This window comes from Lethenteron reissneri, chromosome 33, assembly GCF_015708825.2.
Source record: "Lethenteron reissneri isolate LAM-NWPU_2019-01 chromosome 33, ASM1570882v1, whole genome shotgun sequence".
In the NCBI taxonomy this organism is placed as follows: domain Eukaryota; kingdom Metazoa; phylum Chordata; class Hyperoartia; order Petromyzontiformes; family Petromyzontidae; genus Lethenteron; species Lethenteron reissneri.
In genome coordinates, this window is record NC_083811.1 from 8501996 (window position 1) to 8527937 (window position 25942).

The window sequence follows — 25942 nt, forward strand, 5'->3', positions numbered from 1 at the left end:
GCGTTTGTTCGGCATGATGCCCGACGTTTCGCTCCATGTGGTGGGAGCTTCAGAAACGTTGGGCAATGTGCGGTACAACCAGGAACACAAAGGAGGGCTTTGCATCAGAATATATTATTTTAATAAAGGACATAAACAGTGTAATAAATCATGATATAACTTAAGAAATAATAATGGTGCACGCTTATCACAAAAAATTGTGATGCACGTGTGAATCCTACTTGTGGAATTTTTACACAAAAAAAATCGTATTTTGATTAATATTTTTCATGTTTTTTTTAGAAAACCTGAACATTGTGGTGCTGGAGGAAATCACCCACCTTCACAACACTGATCATTCTATAGCCTTCAGCACGTGGTTCACAGCATACATTTATCTTCATAATAAATAATATTAATAGTAGGTTACATTCCTTTGTCAGTCCACTCCTGGATGAAGACCTCAACATGTTGTGTTGATCATAACGGTGTTTCACATACCTCACCACGCTGGTTGGTTGAATTATTTTTACACAAACGATAGTTATCAAAATGTACTGCTTATTTGGGTGTGCACTAAATCACCTTTTGATGGAAACTAACAATATCAAGTGCAGTTATGTTTTATTAATTATAACATTGGTATTAGTCCTGGCACTGATTATAGTGATACTTTTTATATGCTGTTATACAAAAAAGGAAAGATAATGGTATTGTCAGGATCTCAATTATTATATTCCACCAAGATGCAAAATATAATAGTCAAATATATATAGTTTTATTATAAAATGTCAAATCTTCATTGAATAAACTCCCATACAGATTCCTAGAAATCAATTAATTAGAATTTATATAGAGTAAATTATTGGTTAAATCAACCAAATTTCAAGGGCAAGCAGCATGTACTTGCCCTGATTTTGCATGGGTAATGTTATAAATGCAACCATTATTCACTTTGTGGTCGTAATTCGTCTTTTTCATATACCCCATCTATCGCTCTTCCTACATGGGTTCCCATGCACATTTGTCGTTGAAAAATAACTGGCGTCATTACGGATGGAAAGCAACTTTGAGTACCATTCAGACGTGCAGTGCTACCTGGTGGCTGCTTCTGGAAACTCCGAATCACTCAAATGTGGAATGGCGTGTCTCTAACGTGGCTCCTTAACTTCACAGTTATTCCGATTGCCATTGTCCAATTATTTTACACCTATACAAGCACGTAACAGCATTATGTAAGCATTTTACCAGAAGCCGTGTTTACCTAATCCATTTACGTTATTGTCGCATGCTGCACAAAATCACATGCTGAAAATGAAACACATATCCAACATTTGAAATTGGCGTTCACGTCTCATACCATTCAGCTGTTTTTTTTGTTACAATTACGAAACAAGCCTTCGTCTATTAATTATGACTCTTGGACATCCTCTGGAAATATGTAAATATGGTTTAAAACAAATATTTGTGAACAAAAGGAACTTTTACAGTCAAAACATAATTTGCAGCGATTTCCTAATCCACTGCTGGATAAACAAGGCTTTCCCATACTGTGTCAGTCATGGGGGTTGTTTGACCATACTTCACCACACTGGTCAGTACGGCATGGTGAAGGGAGACCAAGGACGGTTCAAATATCACTTGCTGATGTTAGTCGCAGTTGGGATTTACACTCAAGGCACCAGGTCTCCCACTGTGCTCCGCCCAACTTTTCCAGCTAATGTATATACTCAACTAGACTCTACGTTGTTTCTGAAATGTAATTCTAAACTTTTGTTGGACCTTGGGATCTGGGATGTTATTTGGAAGCACTTTAAATAAATGGACAAAATAATGTAATTATCGCAAATTCTCACGTGTGTCTGTACAAAACTCTGGAAGGTAGTGTGTAATGTGTGAACATGATTCACCAATAATATGAAGTATGTGCGGTAGTTACAATTACTCTGTAATCGAGGGTACTTACACTATCAAACTGTCCATGAAATTTAAGTGCTGTTCATTCTTTGTTGTTTAACGGATACATGTATGTTTTCTATGGGTTCTGTGTCTTTCGTTTATTGAAATCCTATAATGCAGCACTCAATGGATTAAACATCAATGTTTACATCTTGTCTAAAGCCTTTCTCCTATGGATGCACCATGTCTGTAATGTTCTTTAAAATGTATTTAAAATAAATATAGGAATGTGTACCTACTTGTAACCTTGTGATGGGTATCAATAATAATCGTCACACATTTCTGCATTGTGCCTATTTTGATTCAAATAACCTTAAAATGCACCTGATCATGTCAAATTTTGAAAGCTATGCAATGTTTAGCCTGGTAACTACTTGAATAAGGGACCTCCAGAACTTGCCAGGGACTCTGTTTTTTCCCCCACATTAAAGCCACACTCATGAATGGTATTTGCCAACCATTCCATTGCAGGACTCTCCTGAAAAAGTGTATTGAGACTTTAGGCTTTCCTGAGGAAATAATTGTTATTTTATTTAATTGACTATTTTTGTAATGACTCATTGTATTCATGATTCATCATTGCCTTCCTTAGTATTTGTTAATGGCAACATGATTTGAAAGCTCGCGCTAAGACCAGGAATAAGAATACACACGTACATGGGGTCCATTCCTAAACTTTAGAACAGTCTTAACTACCTAAGCCCAGAACGGCAATAACCTGGCCAACCCCCTCCCCCGCCTGCTCTGACGAGTCCGATGTGCCTGATACCGTCAATGCAACTGGTAATGCCGTCCAGAATTTCAGGATGTTGCAATGTATGATGTGAGGATGTGGAATAAAAATATTTTATGTATATAAAAAAAAGAAAGCTCGTGCTATATGTGATAAAATATTTGCAATTAACTATGCGAATATTCCTTCTCACAAGGCATTGCAATAAGAAGCTGGCCTCACTATCCTATCTAAAATGTATATAAATGTATCCCTTTAATCCACTTGAATGCACGCCTCCCCATGTGAAATATGGTTGTTGACCACACTTCACCATGCGAGTCATTGCGAGTTGGTAAATGGGCTGGGCAGGCCCAATTAGTATCACTCGCCACTGATGTCAGCCATGTGTAAGAATCGGTTATTGAGCTCATACCACAGTGCACTAACCATTACACCACCGCTCCACTTCCAACAAAGTGTATTCTAACCACTCTATATACGACAGTTTAATTGCCCATTATGATTGACATGAAAGACATTCGGCATCGCACAAGTTGAAAAACAACGCCTGGGGCAACACAAAAGAGTTGTGAACGCCTGTTTTTGTTCACTGGGATTTGTACATTTCGCGTCAAGTTGCTCATTGGTGCGTTGAGCAGCAACACGCTCGGGGCTAAACTTGAGGTTGAGCAAATGTACACAGAGCTCTTGGTAGGCAATTCTCATCGCCATTATATAACATGTGATGAAATCCTCTGGCAACAATAACGATGTATAAATGTCTACTAGTAATTGTACATTGACATGAGAGCAATGTAAGTGGTGAGGTGCATCTTCTTGGTTCTTTCGGTAAAGTCACGTAGAAAGAACCAAGAAGATGAATCCCTGCAGTCACGAAAGCTTTAAATCGAAATTTATGGTGGAGTGCAGTAATCTGTTTGTTCGTTTATTTCTCAATCCGCGTGTCCTGGTGAGGGTCACAGCGGTAGCATGTTGAGTAGGGCGGTCCAGACCTCCCTTTCCCTGGCGATGGACTCTTAACTCTTCCTGGGGGATTCCCAGGTTCCCAGGCCAGCTGAGCGACATAGTCCCACCAGCGTGTCTTGTGCAGGCCCCGGGGTCTTCGCCAAGTGAGACATGCCTGGTGGAATTCGAAGGGGAGTCTACCGGGGGACATCCTTACCAGGTGCCCGAACCACCTTATCTGGCTCCTCTCAATCCGGAGGAGCAACAGTTTGACTCTGGGGCTCTCCCGGATTACCGAGCTCCTCACCCGATCACGAAGAGTGAGTCTGGCAACCCTGCGGAGAAACCTCATTTCGGCACCTTGTACCCACAATCTTATTCTTTCGGTCATCACCCAAAGTTCGACCTGTTAACCAAGAGCTTTATTCGACAACTCAGCACCCGCTTCACTACCATGGAATGGTACAGCGCCCATATCACTGCGGACACCGCAACGATCCACTGGCCAATCTCTTGTTCCCACTTACCATCACTCGTGAAAGAGACCCCGAGCTACTTAAACTCCTCCACTAAGGACAGCTATTTTCCCCTCACCTGGAGAGCAGACTCCACCATCTCCTGGGAGTGAACTATGACCTCAGCTTTGGAGGTGCTGATCTTCATCCGAGCCGCTTTACACTCCGCAATCAAACCGTTCAAGTGCATGCTGGAGATTACAGACTGCAAAAAGCAGCTACGCCACCTCCATGCCCCCACACTGGGTACTCTCCATACTTCGGCTGTGCCTTGATATCCTGTCCATGAAAATCACAAACAGGAGTGGAGACAAGACGCACCCTTGGCAGAGTCCAACACCCACAGTGAACGACTTTGATTTAACACCAAGAATATGGAGGGACTGAATAGAGGGACTGGATAGCCCACAAAAGCGGCACCTCCGACAAGACATTCTGGTGAACATGGTCATATGCCTACAAAGCAGAGGTAGGTTGGAGAGGCATACTCCCATGACCCCTAAAATATCTGTGAGAGGGAAAAGAGCTGGTCCATTGTTCCACGGCCCTGACAGAATCCGCATTATTTATTCTGAATCTGAGGCTCAACCACCGGGCTCAGCCTCCTCTCCAGCACTCTGGCATAGTCTTTACCTGGGATGCTGAGGAGTGTGGTCCCTCTGTAGTTGGATCACACCCTCTGGTTTCCAGTTTGCCAATCTAGAGGTACTGTACCCGCCTTTCATGCAACATTGAAGAGGCGTGTTAACCACGACACTCCTACACTGTCCAGCACTTTCAACAACTCTGGGTGAATCTCGTCTACCCCAGCAGCTTTTCCGCTACGAAGGTCCTCGACCTCCGCAGCGACTTCAGCAGCCATGATGGACACCCCCCCCCCCCCCCCCGCTGTTTCCAGGGCTGCCTCCTGAGTGGAGGGCATATCCACTGGGTTGAGGAGCTCCTCAAAGCGTTCGTTCCATCTCTCGACTATCTCCTGAGTTGAGTTCAATGTTACGCCACCCTTACTGGGAACAGCCTGGGCCACGTCCCGTTGACCCCTCCTAAGGCGTCAGATGGTTTACCAGAATATCTTTGAGGTTGCCTGGTAGTCCCTCTCCAAACTCCTCACACGCCTGGGCTTTCGCTTCAGCAACTGCTACCACTGCTGCCCCCTTGGCAAGCCGGTACCTCTCAATTGAGTCGGGAAACCTTTTTTCGAGCATAGCTCGGAAAGCCTCCTTCTTCAAATTGACAGATTCCCTCATCACTGGTGTCCACCAGCAGGTCCTAGGGTTGCCGCCATGACAGGCACCAACTGCCTTCAGGCCACAGCTTTTCAGAGCTCCATTGACAATCGAGGTGCTGAACATCATCCACTTGGACTCAATGTACATAACCTCCCATGGAGTGTACAAGAAGTTAAAATCTTTCTGCACTGGGTCTTCTGCCAGAAGTTCTCAGAAATCAGAGAGGTTCTCTGATTTTGATATTTCAGAACCATTCATGAGGGGCTTTTGTTTGGAGCATTATTTGTCTGGAATCTCCCCCCAGACATGTTTGCCAAGGGAGACCCTACCAGGAGTACAAGACTCTAGGTGACATAACTCTGAGGGTCATTGGAACACACAAACCCCACCACCACGATAAGGTTACGATTATTTGGTGCAGTAATCTGAATAGTGGAAACTATCAACGTGGATAACGAGTAGAACAGGTGAGTTCGTATGTATGTACCGTATGTTGAACTTCTTTCGCACCGCACATAGTCAACCATGCTAATCGTAGGTGCGGGGGAAGGACAACAAACTAAACACAAAACGCAGTTCTAAATAAATGAGTGTCTGCACTGATCACAGATAGACGGGCGTGTAGTGGAAATGACATTAAGGATAGCGATGGTGAATGAGGCATCAGCATTAACGATGAGTGAAATGGGGCCTCTCTTCACCAAACTGCACAAGCCAGCGTGGTGAAGTATAATTGGCACGGTGGCGAGATGTTATCTTTCTCACCTGATATGCAGGAGATCATGGGTTTGATCCTGACCCTGACACCTATATATTTGGAGTTTGCACGTTCTCCCCATGGTCGCGTGGATTTTTCTCCAAGTCCTCCGGTATTTTACCTCCCTATTTAGAAACATGTGTAGTGACATAAGAAGGGAGGGGCTGCTGTAGGCTCTGGGTTCCCAGGGGATCCAGACGCTTTTAAGCCTTTGGGCGCCAGGCGTTGGGTTCCCAGGCGCTTAAGCCTTTTTGGCGCCGCCAACGGTGGGGGGGCTGTGTGTGCTCTGTGGGATGTCTGGTGGCGCACAAGACCCACCCCTCGTCGGACCAGGCATAAAAGGAGAGCTCCCTGGACGATCGGCCCAGTTGTAACTCAAGACCCAAGACCCACGACCAGCCATCTGAAGACCCTGGGATGCTGTGAGGGCCAGCGCTGGGACTCTGGAACTCCCGACGCTACGACCTTGTGAGGGCGAGTCCAGAGCGTAGCCAGAGTAGAGTATCTAGGCTGTGTAGCTAGGCTGTGTACCTAGGCTGTAACAGAGTATCAGGACTGTTGGAGTGTTGTATTGTAATAAAGAAGTTACATCTACAAGTGTCTCCGGAACCCATTACACATGCGTTTATATTATTTGGCTGCTATACAGTTCCATATAAGCCACTTCGTTGAGCGATCATTTGTGGCCAGTTCGCTTCTGAAAACGAGCTGTATAGCTTAGTGGGCCTTACCTGATTAAATAACAAGTTAGTTTCGTTTTAAAATAGTGTAATAGTTTAAACAATAATCCCCTATGACCAATTTGGTGTGGGGAGACCTTCAAGGCCTGTATCTGTACTATCCAAATCATTGAAAAAAAATCATAAGAGTTGCTAAAATGCCCCAAGCCTTGCTGAGGTCTTAGTTTACCAAATATTATTGATAATTGTGTGTTTAATGCATTTCAAATATTCAATGCATCCACAACAGCAATAAATAATTTCTGAAAAAAGAATGAACATTTCTAGTATGTGTAATATATTTACATCCTTGGCATCCACACCCTGCAAATATTTACACTTTTTCTTTATCAGCCAAGGAGCATCATGGTTTAGGAATACATCACGTGATGCTGTCTCGAGATACACACTGGTGGAACCAGCCAAACAATCCATTCATCAATTGAGAACCCAATAAGATAAATTGTCTCTTGAGCATAGAGGTAAAACTGGTTACAGTACTGGTAATAATTCCAAGCAGTGATTCTTAACCTGAGGTGCAAGATAACCTTTCTGGGGGTGGGAGACATACCAGTTTTTTTTAGAAGGTAAATCATTCAAGCACAAATTAAGCACGGGCACGTAAGTACAACTTCGTTGTTTCAACATAGCCACCTCAGCACGCTAGCAGTGGAGGCCGCTCACCGATCTTATATTAACATGCAAATTTTTACCTGGCAGCCCTATAATTGGTGGAAAACCCACCACCATCGCGGTCGCTGCCCACCACTTACATTAACATTCCCTGCCCTGCTCATGCTGCTGACATTTGGGCTACGCCCATTTCAAACTTTTATTAACAGTTTTCCTTTTCCTGATGACGAGTGCTTGTGTTGCGATCGAAACGTCATAGTTTTTATTTTATTTGAACCTATCTTTACCGAAAGATCAAAAGAATATAACATTATACATTGTTTAACGATTGAGAACCAAAGGAGTGCAAGGCTGGAGTAAAAATTAAGAATAATTGGTTTAAGGTGAGCTGATTAATATTGTTAGTGGTGGATTCATGGATTTGGTAGAGTGTATGCCATTGGCATCATATGATGAATATTTTTCCATATGATGGAAAGTGATGTTCAACATAAAATTTAGAGTTGGCAGAAGAAAATGTGTGATTATGTTTTCATGGAAGTTAACGCATATCGGTGTAGTGTAAATCACAAAACCAAATAAAATGTGGAAGTCACAAGTTTGTATCATGCATGATCTCATCGTGGTGATTTAGTGGGCCCGAGCTTGGTAAATAGGCGTTGCACATTTTCATGAGAAAATAAACTGGAACCTTTACTGCTGCTCCTGGGAAATTTCAAAAGACATACATTCTTTAGTAGTAGGTTTTTACCGTTTTAAACTGGTACAAAACTGACACCTTTATTCAAGGCATCATGTTTGCAATAACCACAACACAAGTAGTCAAAAAAGCAAACAAAAAGAAGCAACTCTGATAATGATAATAATATGCACTGTCCTTGAAGTTGATTGGTCCACACCCGAGACGGCTTTCTTTAGAGCCTAGTCCCCATTGGTGTTGGACCAGATGACACCAGAAAGCGTACAACTCAAACACAGTGCAATATCAGAGTATAGAGAGCTCGGGGTAAGCATTTACACTATGAGATCTCTTTTACCAGTGGCAAAATATAGTAGTAGGTTTTTACCCTTTTAAATTAAGCCGTCTCGGGTGTGGACCAATCAACTTCAAGGACAGTGCATATTATTATCATTATCAGAGTTGCTTCTTTTTGTTTGCTTTTTTGACTACTTGTGTTGTGGTTATTGCAAACATGATGCCTTGAATAAAGGTGTCAGTTTTGTACCAGTTTAAAAGGGTAAAACCCTACTACTATATTTTGCCACTGGTAAAAGAGATCTCATAACATAAACCCTTTGTCAAACATATTTTACAAAGGGTTCATATTTTTGAAAGCTCGCCGAAGCAAATGGCTTAATTAAGTGTAAATAGTATTTAATTCACAGTGAGTCGAGCGGTGTAGGTGTAAGACTATACATGAGGTTACATTGACCCCCTGTATCTCAGTGACCATAGGGAGCACACATGCGCTGGATGTGTATGGTCAGTGATTAACAAAACACCCGAATGCCACTCTTCATCGCATATTCTGCTGCCACGTACGCTGTGCTTAAACATCCCGGCGATGAAATGAATGTGGCGCATCGAGTAAACTGCAGTGCAAGTCCCCCGAATGTAAACCGAGCAGATTGACGGTGAACACAGCGTACCCGTGAAAGTGCGGGAAGTGTGGTGGTTAGATTGGAGGATAACGCTTATTTAATCCGTTGCGTTTCCTGCGGGGGTGACTTGTATCCTGTGCAATGCCCTTCCCCTTCTCTGTGATTCGCCGTGATCCTCTTGAGCAGCTGCGCTGCAATGAAAATTAAAACTCCAAGCAGCTGAACAGGGGCGGGGTGGTGGGTGGTGTGTACCTCCTGACTTGAGCATCCTCACTCGCCCCATTACTCACACCAAGCCCATATAATCACCCGAGCCCCAACTCGCCCATCCCTTCTCAGTTCCCAGTGCCATCACCACAACCCCCCACCACCACTCCACTCTCTCTCTTTTTCTAAAAATAACCCGTGGCGACTGGCTCACCCCTCGGCTTCTCTCTTTCGCATGCGGGCCCCGCAGTCGGCAACGTTATTGGGAGATTGAACGTCAGCCGCTCTTATTTTCCCCGTCGCCCGTTGTGAATTTGAAGGTAAACTGTTGTCGCGAGTGTCCACTGAGAGTTGAGTGAACTTTGTCGGTCAGCCTCTGTGAGTGCCATTGGAAGAGGGCGAGAGAGTGCGTAGAGATACGAGGCTGGGTTGGAGCGCATGTATTTGAGCGGCACGTGTTTCGTTCATTGCGAGTAGCCACAGATGTTAATGAGCGAGTGCTTAAGGGTTGGCAATGAGTAAATGTCGTCCTGTGCGTCAATGTGTACTGGTGCCAAACGGTCATGTCTTTTTCGTGTGATAAATTACATCAGCGATTGCATAATACTACAGCTCGTCATCGTGAATGGTGCTTGTGTTAACGTCGTTTGTTCGAACTCCTGTCACTGCCACCTTCCCTCCATTGCCACATCTCAAAGCGTTAATACAAGTCTGCACAACTGCGGCGAAGCAGCTTAGTTTTCAAGTGCAGTAATCTCTCAATGTCCCCGAGAACATAATTACGGCAAGGGATACGTTACCTCGTCAACTGGTATGGAACAGGGCTTATATAAGTCACGCAAGTCAATGCAATGCAATTTAAACCATAACCCTACTGATATTGAGTCATGTAAAGATGTTTCCTTTTTAGAAACTTGGTTTAGAACTTGAAAACCAAGAGTAGTACGTGGATAATAATGAATACACAAACATCCGCATACATAAAAAAAAATCCCTCTTTCCAAAATGCACGTTTTTTTTTGAGATCACAGTTTGCAAAAGACCACCGGACTGCAATCTGCGAATCACGAAGCAATGGATATTGAGGAAACACCAGAGACTATGCCACTGCATGTTTGTAAAAGGCAAAGCTGGAGAGTGGGCATTGTATGCCATTTATCATCCATCCATTGAACTAAATATACAGTAGCCATAGTAGCAAGGTGGTGCTAAAACCCAAAGGCATGTCTGAAGTTAATTGAATAAAAACTACAATAATTCACGTCATTGGTACTGGATATGTGCTTTTTATTTGCCAGCTCGAAATTCTTAAAATTCCTGCTGTGTGTGTGTGTTTTTAATTACCGATACAGGTACAGCAACTATTTTGCATCAATAAACAGGTGAACTTTAGGAGGAATTGGCAGCACCTGCCATTTTAAGCTGCCTGGGTGAAGGATGCCTCTTTCCTTCTGCGGAAGTGACAACAGCTCCGCTTACAGCGTGGACAAGGGCGTCCTCAAAAATGCCTGCTTTGTGGATGCTCTCAACCTGGTGCCTCACGTCTTCCTGCTCTTCATCACGTGCCCCATCCTCTTCATAGGCAAGAGATGACACCACCGATGGTGTTCATACCACGCCAGGCACTGCGATCTGCCACTCTGCTTCACCTTGTTACAGTGGGTCTTAGAATTGACGGGCTAATTCAGGTGTGGAGTGGCCCTTAGTGTGTTCGTTTCCTTGAAAAAAAACCTCTTGTTATTTCCAGGAAGACTTATTTAGTTCATTTATAGAATGTCATGTTATATAGATATTGTCTATCTATATAGAATACATCTTTACAAACGATTTAAAATGTATAAACGAACATCACAGCCCATTCTTGAATGAACAATCATACGCTGTCGTTACAGGATATAATTATACTGGGACTCCCTGTTTAACACGGAGGCTTTCGCGAGCGATATTAACCATAACAGAGGTTTTTTGGGTTAAATCGCGTTAATATAAATGTGTCGTTAAACCTGCCACCACCCGACACAGCCAATTAGTAAGGTTTGTCACGCGAAACAAAACATGGCAATTCGTTACTAGTACAGCACACCGGTGTGTTTGAGAGTAAACCCACAGCATTTACAATCTGAGTACGACGTTTCGCCAGTAATTACACTAACATCACCAGGCGACAGCCAGGTTTGTGGAGAAATCCTCCTGTTTCGTTCTTAAATAGAGGGATAAATGTGATGTCGTCACTCAGGAACGAAGGCCGGGGGGGGGGGTTAATGCATGCATATAAATAACAATGCCTGGCCCGTGACGTTAATGTGCAGTTTGTATACAAAGCTAAATGCAAGTCAGCATTTCTTATTCAGCTTTTGCACTGTGTTATATTTTCCCCAATAAGGACAAGGGTCTCCCAATGTGCCTACAATTATATGGGAGATATAGTATGTCTGCTGATGTCATTTCTAAGATACACTGTAGAATCGTATAATAGGACATTGTTTTGGCAACGCTAAACGACTCTGCAAATATCAGTATGTTGCACATCCCCATTGGGCACAATCACAAGCATTCGGTGAGTATTCATTGGCAATGTCCTGGTGCGTGACTGTTGTGACAGAGAAGACTAATCTTGCGGGAATCTCAGGGCCATCTGTGGCAAAACCCGTCAGAAACGAAGGCCCATTGGCCGGTGAAAGATTTGCTCGGGAAAATATCAACCGTGCTCGAATGCCTTTGCGAATTTGTGCGTGTCAGTTTCAGTGCACTCAGAGCAGGGGCCAGAGGACACTGAGTCACTGTCATGCTACTGTCGTATTGAACTTTATTGAGCATTATTATAAATGTACAATTAAGTAAAAAAGTGTTTTTTGGGATGTGCGCATTTAAGTTAATACAGTATCGCATGCACACATTTCTGCTCCAATTTTTTTTAATCAAATTAAATATGACAGAATTTGATGAGCAGCCAACAAGCAAAATGAGTCATGCTTTTATTACAAAGTGATCTGTTGGGTAATTATGAATTGTCATGATTTAGGGTGATGATGTTGTTAAAATACGTAGGTGAATGCAACGCCGCTAGTGGCTGCAGATGTCAAATCAACACGTAATATTTAGTCGATATGTAAACTATTCTCATGTGCACAATTCGATTCCTCTTTTGCGAGTGTAAGTATCCTTTGTAATATATCAATTTATATAATACCACATGCCTACTGTTAGTTTAGGGGCCCAACTGTGCAGGTTTTGTTTTTCGCTACCGCTTGAGGAACTAATGTTTCACGAATACACATTACATTTTTTGATATGGACCAATAAAACATGTTAATTAGCAATCGCATTTTAGTAATTCACTTTAATTGGTCACGTAAAGACATCAGTACCACTAGTTTTGCCACTTGAGGTAACACTGACTACTGATGTGACCCAAGGACTAAATGTCCATTCATTAAAAATGAAACTGATGCCATTTATTTATTGAGGTCTCAAGACTATTTTGTATGTGAGAAGAAACCTGTGGACCCAGAGAAGTCCAATGCACGCTAGAGGATAACGCTCAAAGGTTCACACAGACGGGTTCATGATCACAATTGCCGTACTGCCATTTTCTAGCCACCTTACAGCAAGCAGCGTGTGGGAGAGACTCAAATACCTGCGTGATTCACCAACCCTTGTCTCCTAAGCGCAAGATTTCTTGTGTGTGCCATGATCATACCCGGTTCATGACCTCGGTGTGAGTCTGTGTAAATGTGTATGTTCTGGGAGAAAAACGAGGATAATGTAATGGCAAGATTGAATCTGCAGATATATTCTTTGGGGTCTGATTTGGTCCACAGATAATGGGAGTCACAGGTAAAACTGCTTCAGATAAGTGTCTACATGTGTAAAGGTTTTGGGATTAAGTTTTGATTTAAAGCTTCCGTGACTGCAGGGATTCATATTCTTGGTTATTTCGGTGAAGTCACGTAGAAGGGAAATAATAAAATAATAAATTTTCTTGCTGTGGATTTCACACCTGATGATGATTGCTTGTGTTGCAGTCGCAACATCGTGAAAATGTTATTGTTTTATATTTTTATTATTTTATTATTTCCCTTCTACGTGACTTTACCAAAAGAATCAAGAATATGTCGTGAGAATTATTTTATGTTTTATTTTTATTATTTTATTATTTCCATTCTACGTGACTTTACCGAAAGAACCAAGAAGATGAACCAAGAATATGTTTTGGGATTAAGTTACATTTCCCATTGCGGCACTGGCTCATGTGACAGTGCTGGACTATGCTCTTTGTTGTTGTTGTTGTCTATTGACTGCGGTGCAGGCTGGGGCAGCCAGAGCTCCAAGGTGCAGATCCACCACAGCACCTGGCTACACTTCCCGGGGCACAGCCTGCGCTGGGTCCTCACGTTCACCCTCTTCTTTGTGGGCTTCTGCGAGATTGCCGAGGGCATGGTCTCGGACAGGTGAGCAGCGTTTCCTCGACCGGTACTGCGAGATCCGACCGTGTTTGTCCAGTGCTCGCCGAGCTGCATTGGCTTACGGTTTTGCCGAACAAATAAGTTACAAGGTCGCACTCGTTGCACACAAAGTGCTTTGCCGCAAATCAAGCACAATACCTCGCTGATCTCGCCAAGGTGCATACACCATCACGCGAACTCCGGTCATCCTCGCAGCGGATTTTGACTGGCCATCGAACTAAGACGGTCACCGCATCGCGCGCTTTCAGATGCGCTTCTGCGGCCGTCTGGAACGCTCTTCCTTCCGATATTAGCAAGCCACTGGAGCAATGCACTTTTCAGTCTAGATTGCAAACTAATTTCTTTAGAACCACTTTTTGTGTTTAATTTGTTGTCCTTCCCCGCACCTCCAATCAGCACGGTTGTCTACGTACGGTACAAAAGAAGTTCAACATACATAAGAGGAGCAGTGTCCTTTTTCCTGGTGGTCACCCATCCAAACAGTGTCCAAACCTACTTGGTTGGCTTCCGAGACGGGACGCGATCAATCACATCCCCCACGCGATTCGGTCGGACAGTTGTAGGCTGTTGCCGGGGTTGTGCTGTCAACAGAGGGCAGTGCAGCAGAATCCATGGTACTGCCCTATGCTCCGTCTACGCTTGCTTCCTGCCTGTCCTGCACCAACCCACGCTGACCAGCATGGTGAAGTATGGTCAAATAACCCCCGTTGCGAAGTAAAGCCATTGAGAGGCCTTCATCCAGCAGTGGATCGAATGCTCACTAATAGAACACGAGCAGACACCTCGGATTAGCACGGCTGGCTATGCACGATGTGAAAGAAGTTCAGCATACATACAGAACGCCGTATGGATTGTAATGATACCGAATATACAATATGTTCCACCTGCTGCCAGATTTATCTTTGAACCACCTGACGACCTCTTCCATCATTGCTCCACCTCCTGCCTGTTGTTAACAAACGTCTGCCACCAATTCAGGCTTAACAAAGACTCACACACCCCCGACAGCCAAGTAGACTGTAAGTGCTGTTCGCGAGACACCCATATCAGCTGGTCTGACGCACACAAGAGTAAAGGTGGCCAATACCACGCGCAACCACCTTTGTCTCCCCCTGTGCTGATGGTCACACTTGGCATTTAAGGCTGAATTAATCGTCATAATTTTTATTTTATTTTTATTTTACTTTTATTAATTAAAAATTTTTACCTACGTGACTTTACCGAAACAACCCAAGAATATGAATCCTTGCAGTCACGAAAGCTTCAAATCTAGAACTGAATTAATCCACAGGATGGATGCCCAAGAACAGACAGGTTCTGAAAGTACACTATTGACCACTTGTGTTATCCGTGGCCGGGTATGAAACTCACGTGCGCAATTGAAAGGGATAACCACTGAACCACTATATCCACTCGAAGAGATCTTCAGCTTCGCCAACATAGGATATTGAGCCATGCCCTGTTAGCGAGCACCCGTTAAGGCCAGCACAGTGCACGCCAGCATGGTGTCAACAGTACCACACTCGGTGGTGAGGTCACCTTTGTCTCCTCAGTGCTGGTGTTTATGTATTGCTCTCCACACACATACACGGACACACTGCCAAGCGCATACAGATTAAATTTTTGCCATGATGCTTGTTGGAGTAGGTGCCAGCAAGCTCCTGTTATATGCCAAGGCTCTAATGAGTGGATGAATTACGTTACAGTATTATTTTTGGAAATGATACTTCAAATTAATTGAATTATTTTTTTATTTGCCTTCACAGTTTTCTAAACTGATTACTTAACAAAAATTGATGCTGGCAGTTTGTGCAAAACTTTGGTTATGAAAGCATCACTGGTGCGCTGTCTTCTTTGTCAGTGTCATTAGGATTTAATTAGCTTTTAACAAGCTATTCAGAAACACTCACGCTGCACAGATTGCCACATTTTCTTCAGGGGTTTTTGCCAGCGCACAAGTCAGACGTTGCATGTTCATTCGTGCCTGTCGAATGAAAACATATTGAACTTGGGACATTTCCCTTGATCACCAAATTATGTTACCCTATTTGTATTTTTGTGTTTTAGGATTGTATATTACGGCTAGTTTACATTTTATATTGTATACTTTTTCAAAATTTTACATACTTTAGCCCCTGAGTATAGACTTTTTAGTATAGTTAGACTGTATACCACTTATTTAAGTTTTAAGATTCTGACATGTTGAATGTATGCACCTTCCTGCCATAGTAAATTCCTTGTTTGTGCTAACTTTCATGGCGAATAAAACCCTTTCTGATTCTGATTAAAGCCAAATGAATGCCTCACGTGAGTAAGCCTCGTTACCGAAACACACACACCACCACCGCCACATGTACAAACCCGATATTGCACTCTTCTGGATTTGATTGCAGCTTCCTGCCAACGAGCCACCTCCACCTCTACATGCCACCCATGATGGGGTTCATCGCTGGCTTGGCCTCCATCGTCTATTACCACAACATCGAGACGTCCAACTTCCCGAAGCTCTTGCTGGGTAAGCCATGTATCTTACATTCCTGTCTGTGCACTGTTTTATTTAGCTATTAATTGTATACTTAGAGCAGGGCTGCGTTATTGGCAAGCAGAGCTCAGGGCAGCACAATCAATTGTTTTGTACTTCTATATTCCTAACATCCATGCTGCCCACCTTTGCCGACCCCTACTGACCGGCGTGGTGAATTCTGCTCAGATAATTTCAATGATCTGCACAGCGTGGGGAGGCCCTTATCCAGGAGTGGATTCACAATGGGCTCTTCATGTGCATGCTGTGGTGTGGGCCAGGGAATACATTACTTTTAAGACATGCTTCGAGATCAAAGGAAAACAGAACACAGTTATAATTATATCAGTTGTAATTTTGATTTGAATAATTAATCGTCTCAAATTAACTTAATACATCTTGTAAAAAATCTAATGGTGGTCTGTTAAGCAAACATAACATGCTCATGGGTTCAATTATTAAACCCATTTTTTGTATTTCATTTGCAGCTGTATTTTGACATTTTAATAGAGGAATACATTTCAAATTTTTATTCTGTCGTATACGACATTTTCAGAAAATCTATTTCCATCTCTAGTAATTAAATACAGATGATTCATTGAAGATGACAAAAAGTTGTATTTTTACCAATGACATACGTGGCTCGTGATGAAGAAAACTGATATTGACAACAAGTGCTGGAAGCAGAAGTAGGCCATGGGGAGATGGGAGGCAAGCGGGGTTGAAAAGATAACAAAAGGAGGAATTGATTAAAGACAAGAGGACAGGGAGAGGTGTGATACAGTCTGTAGTAGGGAAGGGAAAGAGTACAGAGAAAGGGAAGGACACAGGGAAGAGACAGTGCCATCTCAGAAAGTAATTCTGCTGGATTCTAGATTTTAAGCTTTCGTGACTGCAAGGATTCATATTTTTAGGTTTTTTCGGTAAAGTCACGTAGGTAAAAAATAAAAATTAATAAAAGTAAAATAAAAGTTAAATAAATAAATAAATCACGGCGTTTCGGAGGCAACACAAGCTTCCGTCTTCAGGTGGAACCGTCACAACCGTTACACGAGGGTTAGCATTACACCCTTGATGTGACGGTTCCACCTGAAGACGGAAGCTTGTGTTGCCTCCGAAACGTCGTGATTTTTATTTTAATTTTATTTTAATTTTACTTTTAGGAATTTTAATTTTAACTTTTTACCTACGTGACTTTACCGAAAAAACCTAAGAATATAATTCTGCTGGGTCTGTGTCTTCGGCAGCCCTGCTGGGATACTGGCTGTTGGCCTTCACCATGAAGCTGCTGAAGCTGGTTCAGTTCTGCCAGCACAGCGTGGGGCCCAGCGAGCTACGCTTCTGCATCACCGCGTTGCTCGTCTTAATCTATGCCCTCTTCCTCTGCTTGGAGGTTAACATCATCCGACTCCGGGTGAGTCAGCCTCTTTGTCTGTCAGACAGTGATTCTTATTCCCACGTGTCCATATGTCTTTCTGCCTGGCTGCCAATTGTCAATCTTAATTCCATATCCCGATTTGCACAGTGCTATTGTATTATGTTGTATTTTTATTCTTTTATTATTTCATTCTACGTGACTTTACCGAAAGAACCAAGAAGATGAATCTCTGCAGTCACGAAAGCTTTAAATCGAAATTTAATGCTACGGAGGGCGGAGGGTATTTTAGCGTGAGGCCTCGTGAAAATGCAAACCTCCAAATGTCTATCCAACTGAATCGATGAAAGACAAACAAAATCACCATAGAAACAACCTCTATATGCCACCATATTTGTTTTGTAACAGCATTTTATTGAACAGCCTTTTATACTGACAATATCAAACCGATCGGTGTGATGCCAATGGCAAGATGCTTGTTAATTGCAGAGCTGCCAATGATACTATTATCGTTGCATCTGTGCATGCCACAACAGCACAGTGATATGCTTTAACATGTGCCAAAGAGTAAATAATACCTCATATTGGCAGAAATCGAGTGTGCAAGCTGGGCAAATTCACCAAGGCCCACGGGCAAAAGGGCCCAGGTGCTATGTTACAAAGAGGTAGGAGGAAATTGCACAAGGGCCCTAAGTCATTCCTTGCACCACGGTCCAGGTCAACCATGCTACACAACTCAATATTGGCTATTTCATTATTTTAACTGCTACTCGCCCCAAGGGCAATTCTGGTCTCCACAGATGGTGGAGTGTTTATTGTATCCTTGGGTGCATCTTCCCATTGCTCCCCCATTGGGATCTGTGCATCTGTTAAACTAACCCTTCCAGCACACCACCTGACCCAGACATAATTACACAAGCTACACCACCTTTCCCGTTTGCTGATTTCAAGCCTCATTTCAAACACTGACACTGCCATTTTCCAGTCCTTGTACTCCTTGCTGTTACATCTGAGAGTTGCATTTACAACCGTGGCTAATTTTACACGAGGGTTAGCATTACACCCTTTGTCCATTTTATTATGTAATTCTTCCGAGCCTATTTTTGGGCTGGCACCAGTGCTGCTCACTGTAATTGGGAGGTAACCACGTGTCAGCCACCATTGGTGGATCCAATGGCGCCATGACAAGGATGTCTACAATTCTAATTTCACAACTGCATGCTCATATATTCTTCTGTCACAAATGCCAGTGTCACGTGTATGGCTGTTTGATTCCTATATGTATTTACTATATATACTGGGTAGAAAAAAATACACGTTCACATTCATTCACGTGTTTATTTTTAATGTTGCGTTTTCATTGCTGTACTGAAAGATTTCATGCTGCCATGGTATAATGGTTAACACACAGAGGTGGCAAGATGTTAACTACCTTGCCTGGTATATTGGAGGTCGTGGGTTTTATATAGTTGGAATTTGAATGTTCTCCCTGTGGTCGTGTGGATTTTTCACGAGGTCGTCCGGTTTTTCCCTTCACATTTAGAAAGATGCATTTTGCGTATTTGGCTGTGATAAATTTCCACATGATAAGCCACTTCGTTGAGCTATCATTTGTGGCGAGCTCGTTTCTGCAAAAAAGCGCTACACAGCTCAGTGGGTCTTACCTGGTAATATATTTTAAAAAATCGTTGATAGTTTCAGGCTGCCAGCCCAATCTCCAGGCCTGGAAGTTGCAACAATGGAAAAGTGTCTTAAATCCCTCCGCCCTTGTCCACCAATCAGGATAAATGGATACACCACAGTTTGGGTATTCTCACCTCCTCTGGGATGTCTGGCCAATGTGGAGAAGTAGACCAAATCTCCTTTAGAGCAGCTCTCTAGACCTCACCACAGTCAGTGGATCGATCGGCAGGCCATGTGTGGTTGGGATAAAGTTTGGGTATTCTCACCTCTTCTGGGATGTCTGGCCAATGTGGAGAAGTAGACCAAATCCCCTTTAGAGCAGCTCTCTAGACCACTCTTTAGCAGAGGCTCTTCCATCCGTGGTGGCATAAACAAGCAGTTGCATGGGCGGCACCTTTACAGTTTATCCGTTGATTAATCCAAGAGGATTCCTGACTCATGTGGGCCTAATGCCTGAAAGGTGACGATCAGAGTCTGTGAAACCAAATGTAATATTATAAAATCTGCCTTTTTTTACAATTTCACGTACCACTTAATTTTGATGACGCATTGGTTAGCGAACTGCACTTTGAAACCAGCGACCTGACTTCCATTCCTAGTCACAGCAAACATTGGCGGAGAGTGATATTTGAACCGGTCCATTCCTCTGTCCCCTTTACTAACCTGCACTGACCAGCATGGGTGAATTATGGTCACACAAACTTCATAACTAACGTGGCATGGATAGGCCTTCACCCAGAAATGGATTCTAAGTTATTGTTACCACTCGATTGTCACTGACTTGGCACATTCATAGCAACCACCTGTCCAATAGCACATGAGAACCCTCAGCAATAAGGGCCGACAATGTTCTATCTTCTCACGTGACCCAATGGGATGGAGATCCTCGGTGTCAGATTTTAGAGAATGTGAATAAGTGCTTAGTCAGAAACTATAAATACTTGAGTGGTTCCTCACATACATCCTTCCCCACCTCATCGGATGTGAATATCGCACGCATCGGTGTCCCTCTGCTCTGTTTACACACATATATACCAACAGCCACTAAGTTGGCGGTGACGTCACCAGAGCACTTGTGCCAGGCTGGGTACACTTCGAGGCTACGTGAAGTGTGGAATTCTCACTGGCAAGAGGTGACATGGCAGACCCAAGTCTTATGGGTTAACTGCCCGAGATGACTGTACCATCTGCGCCACCCACTTTGCCGCACACACAAACGTGTTTTTCTTGCCCCCCCCACTTTGCCGTGTGTGTTTTTCTTGCCTCCTATTTAATGGCAAATAGTGTTGCACTATGCACGACTCTGCAATCATCTCTCTACATTGGTTTTCAATTTACTTGTTTGTTCAAATAAGTGACATTTATTCGAGTGAAAATGGTTACGAAAATTAACAAGGGGTAAAACAAAATAATCGTCGCAATAAAGACCAGAAAGTAATGTTGTATACTTACACATCTTGTATTGAATACATTTAGCGAGTGTGCACTTAATGAGAAGGATACATATTCACACACGTCAAGTGATTTCTCCTTCTACTTATTGGAAACCAAGTGACTATGGCAGTTTATGGGGATCCTGCCAGGATAAATAAAGATGCTGATTCTGGCAACATTTGCAATAGAATGCAGAATTTATTTTGCATCCTAATGCAACGGCATCTCGAGGTGTTGTAGAAAAACGGTGAGCATATTAAATTTTGTAGCGAGAAAGAGACAGTCACTTATAGGACGCCAATGAATTGGATGACAACAGCATGCAATGAAAATTGAACATATCTAGAATCTACATTCCAAGCGTCTCACAATGATATACAAATAGCAGGATGCACATTAAGAGCAAACGGAGGAATACAGTGATAGACGTGGGTAGGAGAGAAAAAGATGGTCTTGAGCCTGGGCTTGGGCCGAGGCTTGAACATGGAATCTACAGCACAGACAGCTGGGGAGGTGGGGGGGGTTAGACTATGGGGTGCAGCATAGGAGAACGAGCTACCTCCCAATCAGCAAAGGTTGACTGGGGGCTTCAACAGAAAGCATTGCTCGCTGTCGCAGAGAATGTGTAGACGGGAGTGGAGTGAGATATGATGGGAGTGATAGACATGGGCGAGTTCATGGGCGATCTTAAATAAAGGTAAGTGCCCTCTTTTACATTGATCAGTAACTGAATTGGGAGCCAGTGGGAAGGACTGGCATATCGAGGTGGTGTGGTAACATTTACGGGTGTCGGTGGGAGGTCTGGAAGTGGCATCGATGTCGTCGAGCCGAGATGTGCTTGAAGGCATGGATTGGGGGTGTCAAAGGCAGCTGGAGTAAGGAATGCCAGATGCAAGATATATTCTTGGGTTTTTTCGGTAAAGTCACGTAGGTAAAAAATTAAAATTAATAAAAGTAAAATAAAAAATAAAATAAAAATCACGACGTTTCGGAGGCAACACAAGTCTCCGTCTTCAGGTGGAACAGTCACAGCACGATAGCTGTATCAAGATTTTATTTTACTTTTATTAATTTAAATTTTTTTACCTACGTGACTTTACCTGAAAAAACCTAAGAATATGAATCCTTGCAGTCACGAAAGCTTAACATCTGGAATAGATGCAAGATATGTTGCATAGATGGAAGTATGAAGTCCTGCAGAGCTGGGATATGTGGCACGAGAGTGAGCGCTTGGGATTAATGAACATAGAAGGACATCATTGCTGTGTCTTTATTTGGATAATAAATACTGAACGGCTACTGTATAGGCACTGTAGTTTGGAGTTTAGTGTTAATCATAAAATTGGTTTCACGTATGCTGCTTTCACCAAATGTCTCTGTTCTATAAATCAGACAAAACACATTACAAAAAAATAAAAGTACACAGGTCTCTCCTTCCAACTAAAAAACATAAATCAACATTATATTTGTCCATCGACCTAATGGGCCTTCTGGACCAATGCTTTCTAGGCAGCGTTGTCCCGGGAGGCAAATTGTGGACCGGTTTCGATTTTCTGAACCTCGTCAGCAGAGGAGATCCTGTTGAACAAATATTATTGGGTTGCCTGAAGTAATGTGGCCCATGAACACACCAGTGCTGAAAGGTACACTGTCCCAAGGTGACTGTCTGTTTGCTAACTCTCTAGTATTGTACTGTAGACACTACCTACGTGCACAGATGCCCAGTCACTCAAGCTTTGCTATATCTATTCATCCCCATGGATCTCTTGACATGCATAGAGAGCCTTTGCTGCATCTCATGTCTGCTGAGTGAAGCCAAAAAGTGGCAAACGATGCTCCAATATGGCTATCAAGTGATCGTCCACGAGGTTATCTTAAGCCACGCATTCAAAAAAACACCTCCTCAGCTGCCTGCATCAACGTGGCCCACAATTTCAGCTGACAAATTCTTGTTGAGTCTGCAGTAGGGGCTCCAAACACTCCCACAATTAGCGTTTAATTCCTGAACAGCCACACACTACCTCCCCAGAATCACTGCATGTGAAATGCAGAGCAGAGGTGGATATGTGGGAGAGCTGGGGAGATACATTGTTTTGCCATAGACTCAGCTGGCATTCAGTTTTATGCGCTAAATTACAAGAAATTAAAAATAAACTAGTGAGGATTTGTCCCTCATTTACACGAAGACCAGAAATAAAATCCACAGATGTATGTAGATCTTCTTCAATGCTTGTAGTTATTGTTTTTTTCCCGTTACATGCTCAAGTTCAAGTTCATTTATTAGGTATAGCCCTGTGAGCCATTCGGCTCTTGAATCGGGTGCAACCGCAACAAAAAAAAACATGAACAAAAAAAAACATCTTAAAGTGAATGTGACTGAGTGCAAACAGAAAATACAAGAAAAGACAGCAAAATATTGCAGAAAAAACACCGTACACCAACGCTGTGTGCAAAAATCCCAGTGGGATGCAAGTCAAACAACCAACAACAACCACAAGACAACTTAGATTAAGGCCATCAGTCTAACTATGTACTACAACAAACAAACATGGCCAAACCAATACACTTTTCGATGCACCTATGACATGAATTGACACGCCTCATTTAATCCTCAAACACAGCGGGCACGGCACGCCAATGTTCACCACTGAGCCAACAGCGACAACAACACCTCCTTGACGTGCTTGTATGTTTTTCACAGAGGTACATATTCTTTCGGAAGCCGCTGAAGGTGAACCCTCCGGATGACCTCCTGGACCTGGGTGTGCGATTTATGCACCCGTTCGTGAACCTGCTCTCGCAGTCCACTTACTGGTGGCTCGGCAACCTCATCAGCCTGGCCCAGAAACGACTCATAGACCTGGAAGACATCGGCAAACTGCCCATCGGCATGCGAGCTCTCAGCAACTACATCCTTCTGCAAAATTCCTTCCAGGAACACAAGGTGGCGTCGTATGCAACTGTGGATGTTCACATGAGGGGTTGTCGTGATGTGGCGATATTGCGATATGGTTTATGCTCTAAGAGGTATGGTAATTGTTTCGCCCCTTTTGGAGAATGTCGTTATGTCGTGGTTGTTCTTGCCAATGTTATGTTTCTTAAGTGTTTTATTTCCTGAAAAAATATGTATAAAGTATCAAACGCAATAATAAAAGTTATAAATAGAAGGTTATTATTCACTAACTTAATAATTATAGAATGGGCTTATTAAAAATATATCATTGGTAGTATGCCAATTATATGACCTCATAATTTTCTTAGTTCATTTACTAAACTGTAAAAAAAATTATTTACAACTTGTTTGCTACTGACTGGACTGCTTTTTGGTTCAGCAATTTAAGAGTAAAACAATACATTTAATAAAACAAAAAATATATGCTGAGACAATGTAAATAATTGATACTAGTTTTTACATATCCCATCAGCCAGTCAGCATTCTGGGAGCACGCATTCGTTCAATAAAGCAAACTCAGGACCGGTTTTGACAATAAGCAGAGTTAGGCAAAAAAAACTGTGCTGGTGAATTGATAAATGTGTATTGGCAAAGACCACCTTCTGTTAGATAAGCTTCCTCGTTCAATGCAAAACCACACGATACGCAACAACAATAACGACTGGCATTGTTTGAAAATGTATTGGGATTTGGTAAAGTTTTTTACATTAATCAGTCCCCTATTCTGACAAAATAAATGTTGCAACAATGCTCCGTGTGCCGATAGCGCGAGTGCGAGGCGCGACAGGAGGTTGTGCCTTCGCTCTGGCGCTCGGTGTTCCGCACCTTTGGCCGTCCCATCCTCGTGAGCAGCGTGCTGCGCTACATGGCCGACCTGCTGGCCTTCACTGGGCCCCTCTGCATATACGGCATCGTGCACCACCTCAACAATGACGAGCAGCAGCTGAAGCCACAGGTTATTACTGCGGATGTAGTAACCATGCAAATACCATTCTACACAACAGAGACTCATTTCCTGGCAGCGATTTCAGCCGCACCACCTCTACATAATCATAGGCTCAGTCAACCATTCTACACAACAAAGACTCATTTCCTGGCAGCGATTTCAGCTGCATCATCTCTACATAACAAAAAGGCTCAGTCCCTTTTACACGCACCTTTACATCATCCGCACCTAGTTTACACAACAAAGACTCATTCCTAACAGCGTGCTTCAGCCGCACCGAACCTCACAATAATAATATTCAGGGCCTACCTTGGCTCCTCCCACCCTCAACCAGTATATTTACAAATACTGTTTTCTTGGAATTTCTCTCACTTGATACAGCTATCGTGCTGTGACGGTTCCACCTGCAGACGGAAGCTTGTGTTGCCTCCGAAACGTCGTGATTTTTATTTTATTTTTATTTAACTTTTATTAATTTAAGTTTTTACCTACGTGACTTTACCGAAAAAACCTAAGAATATTAATCCTTGCAGTCACGAAAGCTTCAAATCTAGAATGCAAATACGAGGCCGTCTGCTTCACAGTGGACCGATGGAGATCCCCTGACCTCATTCAGGGGATCTCTTCCATCCATGGTCCAAATTTGTCAATTGGGAAAATTACTCACAAATTCTCAAATCGGATTACATATGTATATATTTCGATTTAAAGCTTTCGTGACTGCAGTGATTCATCTTCTTGGTTCTTTCGGTAAAGTCACGTAGAAGGGAAATAATAAAATAATCTTTCCGACAGACCTGTTCTTCACCTGAGGACGGCTGCTTGCGTTGTGGCCGAAACGTCGTGAGAATAATTTTATTATGTTTTATTTTAATTATTTTATTATTTCCCTTCTACGTGACTTTACCGAAAGAACCAAGAAGATATGTATATATGTTGAACTTTTTTCGCACCGTACGTTGCCACCCGTGATAATCGGAGGTGCAATATTGGTCTCTGCTGGAAGACTATATCTGTCTGAAGCATAGCCTTCGTAATAGCCCTGCGGTATGTTAATGCAACGAATACCAAATGCACCAAATTATTTAGATTTCACGTGAACATTCACTCGCACATGTATGCAATGGTTGCTACTTCTGAGGTAACAAAAAAAAACCCAAGACGTATCATGGGAATATCTCACAGATACCAGAAGAGGGGGGGGACTTCACGTGTATGCAATGCATTGAGTGGTATAATATTACGCAAATTGACAAAAACCAGGACTTGTAATGTCTCGGGTA

General features: G+C 42.9%; 2 protein-coding genes across 3 annotated transcripts in view; both read left to right on the top strand.

The window, feature by feature from the left end:
- The window catches only part of LOC133350305 (uncharacterized), a 34510-nt gene extending 32332 nt beyond the window's left edge, over positions 1-2178 (top strand). The window contains exon 48 of the mRNA XM_061564508.1: positions 283-2178. The gene's annotated coding sequence lies outside the window, so the exon portion shown is untranslated. The remainder of the gene's footprint in view (positions 1-282) is intronic.
- Positions 2179-7397: 5219 nt separating this feature from the next.
- The window catches only part of LOC133350306 (ATP-binding cassette sub-family C member 8-like), a 98202-nt gene continuing 79657 nt past the window's right edge, over positions 7398-25942 (top strand). Inside the window, exons 1-7 of one of the 2 annotated variants that reach the window (XM_061564510.1) lie at positions 7398-7460; positions 10634-10863; positions 13591-13732; positions 16141-16262; positions 17516-17682; positions 23462-23704; positions 24480-24668. In XM_061564510.1, the coding sequence (XP_061420494.1) occupies positions 10719-10863; positions 13591-13732; positions 16141-16262; positions 17516-17682; positions 23462-23704; positions 24480-24668 (1008 nt within the window). In that variant the 5' untranslated portion in view covers positions 7398-7460; positions 10634-10718. Of the gene's footprint in view, positions 7461-9521; positions 9602-10633; positions 10864-13590; positions 13733-16140; positions 16263-17515; positions 17683-23461; positions 23705-24479; positions 24669-25942 lie in introns of those variants that run through there. The other variant, XM_061564509.1, reaches the window with a different exon arrangement.